At 44.3% G+C, this 13,240-nt stretch overlaps 1 protein-coding gene across 1 annotated transcript; it reads right to left on the bottom strand.

Annotated features, from left to right (window-relative positions):
* Positions 1–3,131: 3,131 nt before the first annotated feature.
* Positions 3,132–11,271, bottom strand: LOC106580571 (chondroitin sulfate N-acetylgalactosaminyltransferase 1). The gene is made up of 10 exons (XM_014161771.3): positions 11,084–11,271; positions 8,827–9,419; positions 8,386–8,486; positions 8,034–8,206; positions 7,549–7,765; positions 5,562–5,663; positions 4,700–4,881; positions 4,489–4,583; positions 4,301–4,382; positions 3,132–4,197 (listed from the first exon to the last, which is right to left on the bottom strand). Exons 2-10 carry the CDS (start codon positions 9,208–9,210, stop codon positions 3,905–3,907), a joined length of 1,629 nt encoding a protein of 542 aa, XP_014017246.1. The 5' UTR covers positions 9,211–9,419; positions 11,084–11,271; the 3' UTR covers positions 3,132–3,904.
* Positions 11,272–13,240: the final 1,969 nt, after the last annotated feature.

The following is a 13,240-nucleotide window of genomic DNA, read 5'->3' as shown; positions in this document are numbered from 1 at the left end:
TTGATAAAACGTATCGGTGCTCATCGGCCATTGGACATAAACATTGGAAATCGCAAATTCAACAATGAGTGGTTTGCAAAGCGATCACTAGCCTGCTATACAGCGGAGTGGGTTTGTGGTTCCAAGTCTGGGTTTAAGGGTCTCTTTTCCAAGATTGAAAACATATACATTCAACATTGGCCATGCTGTCAATCCAGCATGACTTCTGCTGCACTCAAAACAACTGTAAACTCAGAACTGGGAAATCTGACTTCAGTGAGTTTAAGATACATGAAAACTCTGAAAAAAACGAGTTCTGACTGGGAAAATACATTTTGAATCGTCATCCAACTCGAAGTTGTATATCTGGAACTCGGGCCTCTTTCTAGAGCTCTGACCTGATGATCACTGAAATCATCATGATTCAACCTTGTCCTTTTACGACTTTCCAGATGTCTTGAAAGCACCATAAATCTAGAGAATGCCAGACTTTGATGCCAAAATTTGCCCACGATGGACCTCCGCGCCCCCTTCCTGTTCAAGTGAGTCCAAAAATGCCTTGTATGCTGCTGCATAAATTATGTAATAAGTCAGGGAGATAGCTAAGAAAGCAATACTAAGTGTATGTTAAGTTGCACACTGTTAGTTGCCCATGTGCCCATGTGCCTCACTCACTCTTTGCCTACGGTTCTGACTTGGTGGTGTACATGGAGCCTATAGCCACGGGGGGCCAGTACAGAAAAAAATGTATGAAATGAAATGTATGCATTCACTACTGTAAGTCGCTCTGGTTAAGAGCGTCTGCTAAATTACTAAAATGTAAATGTAAAATGTAATCATTGAATATTGTAAGAGCTTTCATTGTCTGCTTATAAACTCGACAAAAAAATAAATGTCCTCTCACTGTCAACTGCGTTTATTTTCAGCAAACTTAACATGTGTAAATATTTGTAGGAACATAACAAGATTCAACTTAGACATAAACTGAACAAGTTCCACAGACATATGACTAACATAAATTGAATAATGTGTCCCAGAACAAAGGGGGGGGGGGGGCAAAATCAAAAGTAACAGTCAGTATCTGGTGTGGCCACCAGCTGCATTAAGTACTGCAGTGCATCTCCTCCTCATGGACTGCACCAGATTTGCCAGTTCTTGCTGTGAGATGTTACCCCACTCTTCCACCAAGGCACCTGCAAGTTCCCGGACATTTCTGGGGGGAATAGCCCTAGCCCTCACCCTCCGATCCAACCGGTCCCAGATGTGCTCAATGGGATTGAGATCTAGGCTCTTCGCTGGCCATGGCAGAACACTGACATTCCTGTCTTGCAGGAAATCACGCACAGAACAAGCAGTATGGCTTGTGGCATTGTCATGCTGGAGGGTCATGTCAGGATGAGCCTGCAGGAAGGGTACCACATGAGGGAGGAGGATGTCTTCCCTGTAATGCACAGCATTGAGATTGCCTGCAATGACAACAAGCTCAGTCTGATGATGCTGTGACATGCCGCCCCAGACCACGACAGACCCTCCACCTGCAAATCAATCCCACTCCTGAGTATAGGCTTTGGTGTAACGCTCATTCCTTCGACGATAAACGCAAATTTTACCATCACACCTGGTGAGACAAAACCGCGACTCGTCAGTGAAGAGCACTTTTCCCCAGTCCTGTCTGGTCCAGCGACGGTGGATTTGTGCCCATAAGCGACGTTGTTGCCGGTGATGTCTGGTGAGGACCTGCCTTGGGCTCCTGAGTGGCGCACTGGTCTAAGACACTGCATCTCAGTGCAAGAGGCATCACTGCAGTACCTGGTTTGAATCCAGGCTGCATCACATCTGGCCGTGATTGGGAGTCCCATAGGGCAGCACACAATATGTCTGGGTTTGGCCGGGGTAGGCCGTCCTTGTAAATAAGAATTTGTTCTTAACTGACTTGCCTAGTTAAATAAAGGTGACATTTTTATTTTATTTTAATTACAACAGGCCTACAAGCCATCAGTCCAGACTCTCCCAGCCTATTGCAGACAGTCTGAGCACAGATGGAGGGATTGTGCATTCCTGGTGTAACTCGGGCAGTTGTTGTTGCCATCCTGTACCTGTCCCGCAGGTGGGATGTTCAGATGTACTGATCCTGTGCAGGTGTTGTTACTCATGATCTGCCACGGCGAGGACGATCAGCTGTCCGTCCTGTCTCTCTGTAGCACTGTCTTAGGCGTCTCTCTCTCTCTCTCTCTCTCTCTCTCTCTCGCTCTCACACACACGTTCACGCAGATGAGCAGGGACCCTGGGCATCTTTCTTTTGGTGTTTTTCAGAGTCAGTAGAAAGGCCTCTTTAGTGTCCTGAAGTTTTCATAACTGTGACCTTAATTGCCTACCTGCTGTTAGTGTCTTAACCTGTGCATGTTCATTAATTGTTGATGGTTCATTGAACAAGCATGGGAAACAGTGTTTAAACCCTTTACAATGAAGATCTGTGAAGTTATTTGGATTTTTATGAATTATCTTTGAAAGACAGGGTCCTGAAAAAGGGACGTTTCTTTTGTTGCTGAGTTTTTGTCCCATTTATTTATCCTACGGTTCTGACTTGGTGTACAGGGAGAATACTGTAAGAACGACCCATGTTCTGAATTATGTTGCTGTACATTTCAAAAGTGCTGAACAATTAGTTATATTGACTATGTCCGTCCTAGCTCGCTCATTAATGTCTTAATCGAAAATAAGGCTCCGCTGAAAGCCAGGTTTAGCAGTGGTAAGGTGTTGGGACTGCTGTTGGGAGGGACTCTGCTGTTGGGACAGCTTTATGTAGGCCCTAACAGTTTGTGGGCACCGTTTGTCACCGTTATAGTGCAATTAATGTATTGTTTAGTATTGTGTTTTTTAGTTTGCCCCACAAAGATTTACATGTTAAAATTGCCACTGGAATGTTATACAAAACGAGGCAAAATAAGAACACAGATTCCACCAAAGTGTTTCTTCTGTTCTGTGTCAAAACATGCCTGACCATGAAATACTGCCAGTTGTAGGCCTCCACACCTTGTAGCTATGTCTGCACAAATAGACTCTCTCTCTCTCTCTCTCTCACACACACACACACACACACACACACACACAGAAAGAGCTAGATAGAGGGGAAGGAGGAAGGGAGAGAGAAATGGTTTTGAAATATTTACTCTCCCAATGTTGCAATGCAAGACCAGAAAGAACACAAATATTGACATACATGCAATTGCGTCATCTACTCCCAAATCATATAAAACGCTATGATAGTGCATGCAATCAGCATTCTTTTAATTAGGCTTCTTGATCCTTCTATCCAGGTAATGGGCTCCAAGTCAGTTGTTTGGTTGAGGCATTATGATCTTGTATTATTCTAATAAATATTCAGATACAATTATAAATACAGAGTGTTATACAAAAGCGTCCTTCCCTTCATTTATACAAAAATATTATTTTCATTGAGTCCATAGCAAGTTGACAGTCTCAATACAACAAAGTGGGTAAGGTTCTTCTGCCCTCCCTGCATTCACCCAGTGAGCACAAGAAGTTGAAAGACATCTTTGCAATGTCTTTTCAACCAAACGCTCATAGGACAGACTCATCAGATCATTAGGCGATCATCCGTCAGCAAAATGACAATGACGACATACAGTGAGTACATAACATCACATCAATTTTTCATTCAATAACATTTTAATCTTGTCATGACAAAGTTCATGTCTCATCCCTCTACATGCCCTCCCTAGTCCTTAAGTTGAGTCTGTAGGATGATGAGATCATTGTTCTCGCAACAAAACCTCTCCAGAGGTTCTGATTTCCTAACCATGACCACAGGTCCAGGGTCAGATATAGTTCAACTTACTAATGGTTAAGGCTAAGATAAGGTGTAGGGTATTCTGATCTTAGATCTGTGGTTATGGGGCAACCTCTACCTCAAGTGACTTGAGTCGTTCAGTAGTTTCTGCCTCTCCAGGTGCTCCTGGATCTCCTGTGTGAAGAACAGCTCCCCCAGGTGGCCGTGAGAGGCCTCGCTCATGGCCTTGGTCTGCATACACATCTTATACTTGTCTGGCTGCAGCTCGTCCGCGCATTGCTTCTCATGCCACAAGTGGAAGAGGCTACGGGAGGGAGAGCGAATCACCATCAGCTTGCTGTGCAGGTACTTTCTGTATAGGTGAACATCCTCCAAACCCCAGCCTTTGGTGTTCCGGTCAAACCCACCTGTGCAGATCAGAGATATAAATTGACCAAATCAATCAATCAATCAAATTGACAATCAGTCAGTCAGTCAGTCAATCAGCGAAGAAACATATCGTTTAATTACCTATGTTGATGAAATCAGACCTATACTGGCAAGTCATGCCAAACCCAAAATCTCTCCAGAATCCAGCATCCTTCATTATCACCTGTTGCAGAAAGACACAAAATAAAAGTAACATAAAAAAAATCTATGTAATGTATAATACCTTTTTCCTATTTCCACACACAGGTGCACTAGCAAGAAAGACTCACCAGTTGTTGTTGAATAGAAGGGAAGGGACTCTGGTTATTGTCGATAAGAGATGGATTGTACTGACTGAAGAGAACTGGGTAGAACACTTTCTTACCTAAAGTTTGAAAAACAAAGACATGCATCTTCCATTAAAACTTCCACTTCCATTGACAGACAGACACACTGACACACCGACAGATTGATAGATAGTTAGGAGCTCCCGCTCCTCACCAGGCTCTGCATTGAGTCTGCAGGAAGTGAGGAAGTCTAGGGTAAAGTGGATGTCGACGTCGCAGAAGAAGAGCAGCACGTTGTGGCTCCGCCTCCAGGCCCGCGCGCCCACCTCTAAGCCCCGCCCACGAGAGAATTCCTCGTTCAGTTGGATCAGCGTGAAGTTCCGGAACTGGGTTTCCCTGGGGGAGGGAAAGTTTTGCTGAGGTCATCTAAATCAGTGTTTAATGAGAAACGGTCATCAGTCCTCAAGCCTTAGGTCAAATCTAAGCAAACACAGTTGTGGCTAGAAACAGGGTTTAATCATTTAAGTGGGTCAGTAGAAAATGTGGAAATTTGGAGTGATCAAATCAAAATTTGGGTGGTTTAACTTAAACACACTTCCACATATTCACATACAATAAGCCCTGTCTGTGGTCATACAACTGCTGCCCTTTTCATTCCATTCCTGTTGGTTATCCTGTATCTGTATATGTATGGATCTGCTACAATCAGGAGATTACTCAAATTTCTCTCCTTACAGTCTCCTAGCTCTGCAAAACTCCCCTGGCTCCTAATGCTTGAGAGGATGTGGTGATTAAAGAACCTTAACAGTTACTGTATATCTCATTGGAGTTATATCTACACTATCTGCTATCCACCAACGACCGCAATGCAGCACGGACTCATTCCTAATTAGGAATTCCAGAGGAGCAACAATGCATTCATTAGAAGGCAATATGCTGTTGGACAGTACACCGTGGAGCTGAAATTTGAGATTAAGATTTTCAGACCTTTGAGCCCTGTTTGATGGAGTAAGCTTGCTGTTGTTTTGAACTTGTTATTACTTACAAACATGGTATAGCTGAGAAGAGTTTATTACCTGGATGTCTGATCCATGATAGCTTTGACCTCTTCAATCTGGTCCCTTCCAAAGTAGACCACAGTGAGGTGGGTCTTCCCTTCCTGCTGGATGCACACCTTTCTGAAACAGCAAGATGGCAGTTAAAGGCTGACCACACCGCTCGCGTCGCGATGAATACATTTAGAATGGATGAATACATTTAGAAATCCATGTTATTCAATTATTGCACCCACACTGCTCGCACACGCCAACGAGCGTCTGCGTTGCCAAGGGCTAAAATAGAATCAGTTCTATTTCTGACGCAGATCGCGCTGCAAGTCCTGCCTCCCATCTCCTCATTGGTTTGTAGAAGCAGGAACCCACGTGCCATCTCCTCATTGGTTATACCCACGTGGGTGACTGAAGACGAACGAGGTCAGTGGCGATAATGCACCTAATGAAAGTTGCCAATCGCAATATAAAGTCAAGAGAAGAAAAAGCCTAGGAGGAGAGATGACTAGAAACGATTCGGTTTACTGTTTCATGTGTGGATTAATTGTCGGAGCAGAGGACCTTGGGCATTTTAGGTAAAATAACAACTCAATGTTTATATCACAGGACAAATTAGCTAGAAACAGCAAGCTAACTAAATAGGACAAATTAGCTAGCAAGTACAAGCTAGCTAGCTAAATTGCCATAAATGTTTAATGTTTTTCGGCCTGTCCCCAAATTAATGTAATTGGTTCAGAGTTTGTTTTGATATTTTAACCTGCGTGTCGTGATCGCATTTGGTGTGGGGAGACAAATTACATTTATGCACGATGGCGCACGATAGCGTACGATGGCGCACGATGGCGCACGATGGCGCACGCGCGCAGCCGGTTTGGGTTCCGTGTTATAGTCTATATATAGTATTATAGTATTCCACGGGGAGCCGAGTGTCTGCGGGTTTTCGCTCCTCCCTTGTACTTGATTGATGAATTAAGGTTACTAATTAGTAAGGAATTCCCCTCACCTGGTTGTCTAGGTTTTAAATGAAAGGAAAACCCCAAAACCTGCAGACACTAGGCTCGCCATGGAATGAGTTTGACACTCCTGCCCTAAACAGATGGGCAGCCTCCTACCCATGTTCCAGCATACATACAGTACCAGTCAAAAGTTTGGCCATACCTACTCATTCAAGGGTTATTCTTTATTTTTACTATTTTCTACATTGTAGAATAATAGTGAAGACATCAAAATGATTTAATAACACATATGGAATCATGTAGTAGCCAAAAAAGTGTTAAACCAATAACAACATATTTTATATTTGAGATTCTTCAAAGTAGCCACCCTTTGCCTCAACCAGGTAGTCACTTGGAATGCATTTCAATTAGCAGGTGTGCTTTGTTAAAAGTTAATTTGTGGGCCTCCCGGGTGGCGCAGTGGTCTAAGACTGTGCCACCAGAGATTCTGGGTTCGAGCCCAGGCTCTGCCGCAACCGGCTGCGACCGGGAGGCTCATGGGGAGAAGCACAATTGTCCCAGTGTCGTCCGGGTTAGGGAGGGTTTGGCTGGCAGGGATATCCTTGTCTCATTGTGCACTAGCGACTCCTGTGGCGGGCTGGGCGCAGTGCATGCTGACCAGGTCACTAGGTGTACGGTGTTTCCTCTGACACATTAGTGCGGTTGGCTTCCGGATTGGATGTGCGCTGTGTCAAGAAGCAGTGCGGCTTGGTTGGGTTGTGTTTCAGAGGACGCATGCCTCTCCCGAGTCCGTACGGGAGTTGCAGCGATAAGACAAGACAGTAACTACTACCAATTGGATCACAAGAACATCTCAAATAAGCAAAGAGAGTCAGTCCATTACTTTAAGACATGAAGGTCAGTCAATACGGAACATTTCAAGAACTTGATGGTCATAAACACCTGACATTACAATTGTTGATGCTGGGAGAAAAACTCTGTATATACAACGTAAATGGTTATCTTTACTTCCAAAACTGCCTGAGATTGTGGGCCATGTTGTTTCTTTTTGTTCCAACCTGAAGTTGTTGATGAACTGTCTGAATGTGTCAGCCCTCCTGGACAGTGGTACTATGATGTTGATGAGCATGTGGCGTGTGTCCACCCTCTCATTCTTCACCCTGACCACCGGGCCGAAGGGTCTGAAGAACACCAGCTGTCTGAAGTCCTGCGGCCCCTCGCCCTTAAACATCAGTTCATACACTGTCCCCTTGTCACGCTCTGTACGGGTCAGCCCTGTTAGGGATGGATGGACGGACGGACAGACAGACATACAGACAGACATACAGACAGACGGATGGACGGACGTACAGGTGGACAACAGACAAACATCAGCAAGTACAAATCATTTAAACAATCGCAAATTGTGTTCGTGACCCTCTGGAGATCTGAGAGGATTTCATACTTGTAAGCAATTTGTTGAAAAATTCCACCTTTTTCATATTATAATTCCACCTAGACAATAGGAGAGTAAAGTACACTTGGCTGGGCCCAACACGCTCACCCTCTATGAAGTCCGATGGTGAATAGGAGCGTCGGCGGCGCTCCCCGTGTCTCCGGGGTCCGTTGAGGACCTGCAGGGCTATCTCTAACGTGCCTGTCAGCTCGTCTCTCCGGTCCTTCCTCACAGGCCTCTCCTCTGGATGACGGGTCAGCCCCATCTCGAGCTGGTACACCCTGGAAAACAACCATCCTGAGTAGCACTGCATTTATACTGTACCTCAAAATGGCAACGTGCTTATGGTTATGAATATGGTCAAGAGGTTTCCATGGTCAGGTAATGTGGTTAGTGTAAAGCTCAGGGGTCTAATTATAAGGCCTTTGAAATAAATAAGGTCAAAGGTCACTTGACTGACCTGTGCAGGGTGAAGCTTTCGAAGGGAATCACGGCGTACTCACTGGGCAACTTCTCACCAGACTGGACCTCAGCCCGGCTCAATTGGGCCTTGAAGAACTCCTGCCGGAAGAGTTGACATACTGATTGATAAAGATGCACACACACACGCGCACGCACACACGCATACACTCATGCACAAACACACACTGGACCTCAGCCCGGCTCAACTGGGCCTTGAAGAACGCCTGCCGGAAGAGTTGGCACACTGATTGATAAAGATGCACACACACACACACACACACACACACATGCACATGCACACACTCACGCAATAACACACACACACACACACACACACACACACACACACACACACACACACACACACACACACACACACACACACACACACACACACACACACACACACACACACACACACACACACACAAACACTCACCTGGAGGTCGGTGTGTGTCTGGGGCCTACGCAGGCCCTCCAGCCCCATAGGTAGAACCCCTTTGGCCCTGGCCTTTTCCAGAGACTCCTGCAGCTGCTGGGTCCTCATCTGGAGAGCCTCTTTGAGCTGGGCTATCTGCTTACTGAGACTGTTAATATAGTGCCTGTGTGTGTCCTCGCTCTCCTGCAGTAGCGCCAGGTAACCCTCTTTACTGGTGGCTCCTCCAGCCCAGACCTGGGCCTGTTCATGGCTGTAGCTGCTGGGGGGTTTGCAGGCCAGCAGGTAGAGTAGAGACAGGCAGCAGCACACCACTAGTGCTATGACCCCAACACGGGCCACCAGAGCTAACAGCCACCTCCGGAGCATTGTGGATTCAGAGCACATTAGCGTTTACGCAGCACATCTCTGGAGCATGGTAGGGGCTTTCAGCTTATAGAGGTCATCCTTCCCGTCGTCTTCACTGTCCACACTCATCTCTCAAGTCCCCCATGACAGAATGGTCTTAATGTCCCACGACACTCATTCCACCGATAGAGGAAGTCCATCACAGCATATTCATGCCATACTAAATGTTAAAGGGCATTCTTCCTTGCCTGAAATGGAAAACAAATGTATTAAGTTTCTAATGGTAAATTCCAGCTTTAACAAACACACTGTAGTAAAACCTGAGTCGTGATTACAGAATCAGGCTATGGGACAGTACATATCCAAGCAAAAGTCAGGCTCCTGTTAGGCTCCTACATTCAGTAGGACAGCTGTATGACTGACAATGTGTGGACTGTGGATGAATGACATACAGTATGTTCCAAATTAAAGAGGCAGATTATTATATTTACGTTACAGTATCAGAAAAGAAGATAAGTCGATTTAGAGTAGTGGTCGGCAAAAGGCAACCGGTCCGGTGTTTTTTTTGTGCGGAATGGTTTTAGTAAAAAATAATAACATATGTTTGGGGGTGGAGGGGCATTATAGTTTTTCCCCAAAAAGACTGTAAAATCACCAGGAATTCAGCCAAAAATGTGTATAATTTAGGAAATCTGATCCCAACTATTCACACAACTTAAAAAAAGGCAGATGTGATCGTGTCGCACTCGTGTGCGCGTGTGTGTGTGTGTGTGTGTCGGACTGTACTAATATAAGACATACAGAGAAACACCTGAACTTACATACTCTTGCAGAACCACAGCGCTGTAGAAGAAAATGCAGGACACAAACCTCTCTCTATATCTGTGTGTGTGTGTGTAGGTGTGTTTTGTTAGTCAACGTTAACTCACAGCACAGTTAGCCCTTTATAGACCAGGTAGAGGTTGAACTCATGAAAGAGCTGCTTATGTTTCCAGGTCCACTCGAACTGTCAGAGAAGATACACATAGCCTGCAGTACACACCCGTGTGTGTGTGTTTCTCAGAAAGGATACAGACAGCCTACAGATGTAGAATCTTAATTTGATCACCCTGTTGCAGGATCCATTTAAAAAGTGTATTGTATTTGAGGTTTAAAAAGGCTTCTGAAGTTTGTAATATCCACTTTGAAATTTCAGACTTGATTTTCCCTTACGAAAAATATGTCAGCCACTACAAAAATGTCCATTAATTATAATCCACATAATAATTTACATTTCCTGTTGCTGCAGAATTATTTTCCTGATGTAGCAAACTGGCTCAAATTAAGATCCTAGATCCAGTCCACACTATAGGATATTATACAGCCTGCTAATGTGTATGTGTGTGTACGTGTGTGTGTACATGTGTGTGTACGTGTGTGTGTGCGTGCGTGTGTGTGTGTGTGTGTCAGTTTTTGTCAGAAATGTGTAAAAACAATGTTATTTTTATACTGATACTCTGTAGTGCACTGCATTTCAGATGTATTTTTTACTCCAGTTATTATGCTTATGCTAGCAATCTTGTTGAGCTGAGCTTTGCAATGAAACATTGAGCCATCATTATAACAAATTATAAATGAAGTGACATGGACTTTGGTCATGTTGCAGGACAGCTACCAGAGAGTTGAAAATACATACTTTTAATGAAGATACAGATCTTTATCCGATGAAGGGGTCTTTACTGAAATACCATATCTACGCACATATAAGTAAACTGATACTGAGATTCATATTTAACTAACATATCTCTCTGATTCAGTTTGACATTAACTTTCTGATTTTACTCAGAGAAACAGACAAACAAGTCTGCAATCCACATACCCTCAATAACTAAACACTTCTTATTCAATATAAAACGATGTATACTTTACTCACCAACTGCTCTCCATCTCTCGGCATGCAACATAGCAGAGATAAGACAGATCCAACATGATTTAATAATTGCCACGCATCTCTTTTCAGAGTTAGCAAACTTACTGCACAGAGCTCTGCGCTTCATTCATATTAGCCCACGACAGAGCTCTCTCTCTCTTTCTCTCTCCCCCTTCCTCTTACTCTGTCACTCTCTCATTAGGACTGAGAGCGAGAGAGAAAGAGAGCAAGAGAGAAAGAGAGAGCAAAAAAGAGAGAGGGGGACACAGAGAGAGCTGAAATGGCCCTCTTTGGCTGAGCTCACTGCTGCTGAGTGCACCCTCTGTCTCGGCCTTCCTCTTCCTCCCCCCACTACTCCCTCTCCTCCCTCGTTCTCACCATGAGAGCAGTGTTTGTTAGTGTGGGGTTGTATCAGTAGTATGAAGTAACTTCCTTTCCTACCCAGTCCGTTCACCTATTAGTGGTACTAAAGTAAATTATATTAGGAAAGGAGATAAGGAGATAGGACTATAAAGACTATTGGGACACAACCTGAGCTCCAATCTCAAACTCCTAATCCTCTTCTTGAAATCCCCCCTTTTAAAGGTTTCAGTCTCTTTGACAGTGAAGTCTAACTAGTAATACGAGTGGGAACTGGCTTTAGAAGCTTTATGATGATTTGACACATGCACGCTATCCTAATTTCTTACTAGATCATTGGTAGCTGTAGGATTAAGTGTGATGGAAATGTACATGCTGTATCTACATTCCAATTGAGCTCTACCAGATGAAACATATTTGTCCAAGAGTGACATAAAGGGAGTTTAATTTTGATAATATAAGACCATTGAACAGTTTTTGTTGAGATAAGGAGATAATCAAATTCATATATTAGATGTAGACTGAGGAAGCAGCAGAATTGCATGTCTCCACGAGTATCCTTTACAGAAATAACACTTCAGATGATATTCTTATGTTGTACCAGAGGGTGGCGCCAGAGACACTATCAGGCTCAGTATGCACACACACGCACAGACACACTTGACAAAGTAGTCAAGAAATAAACAACTTGTAAAGTAGTAAACTAAGAAGAAGGGTAAACCCCTCCATTTATTCAAGTCACATTTGTGTACGCCGACTGATTTAAAAACGTGCAATGTGGCTGGTGTAGGAAAACCAAACGTTTCTACAAACCTCAGGCACATTACAGGTGCTGTAGGTGGTGCTATACAGTAGTTCTCCAGTAGTTATCTTCATCCCATGGTCAGTACTGGGATGTACCTCCATGGCACAGGCGAACGTTACATACACTGCATTCGGAAAGTACTCAGACCCCTTGACTTTGTCCACATTTTTTTTTCTTTTTCCCACACATCAATCTACATACAATAGATTATAATGACAAAACAAAAACAATTTTGAAATTTTGCTAATTTATTCAAAATAAAAACATTGAAATATTACTTTTACATAAGTATTCAGACCCTTTACTCCGTACTTTGTTTAAGCACCTTTGGCAGTGATTACAGCCTCGAGCCTTCTTGGGTATGATGCTACAAGCTTGGCACATCTGTATTTGGGGAGTTTCTCACATTCTTCTCTTGCAGATCCTCTCAAGCTCTTCCAGGTTCGATGGAAAGCTATTTTCAGGTCTCTCCAGAGATGTTAGATTGGGATCAAGTCCGGGATCTGGCTGGGCCACTCAAGGACATTCAGAGACTTGTCCCGAAGCCACTCATGCATTGTCTTGGCTGTGTGCTTAGGGTCATTGTCCTGTTGGAAGGTGAACCTTCGCCCCATTCTGAGGTTCCGAACACTCTGGAGCAGGTTTTCATCAAGGATCTCTCTGTACTTTGCTCCATTTACCTTTCCCTTGATCCTGACTAGTCTTCCAGTCCCTGCCACTGAAGAACATCCCCCCACCATGCTTCCCCGTAGGGATGGTACCAGGTTTCCTCCAGACGTGACGCTCGGCATTCAGGCCGAAGAGTTCAAGCTTGGCTTCATCAGACCTAAGAATCTTGTTTCTCATGTCCTGAGAGTCCTTTAGGTGCCTTTTGGCAAACTCCAAGCGGGCTGTTGTGTGCCTTTTACTGAGGAGTGGCTTCCGTCTGGCCACTCTACCATAAAGCCCTGATTGCTGGAGTGCTGCAGAGATGGTTGTCCTTCTGGAAGGTTCTC

The sequence above is a fragment of the Salmo salar genome, chromosome 20 (assembly GCF_965601325.2).
Source record: "Salmo salar chromosome 20, fSalSal1, whole genome shotgun sequence".
NCBI lineage: Eukaryota > Metazoa > Chordata > Actinopteri > Salmoniformes > Salmonidae > Salmo > Salmo salar.
The sequence above is the reverse complement of the archived record's forward strand: the minus strand, read 5'-3'. Positions and strand labels throughout refer to the sequence as shown.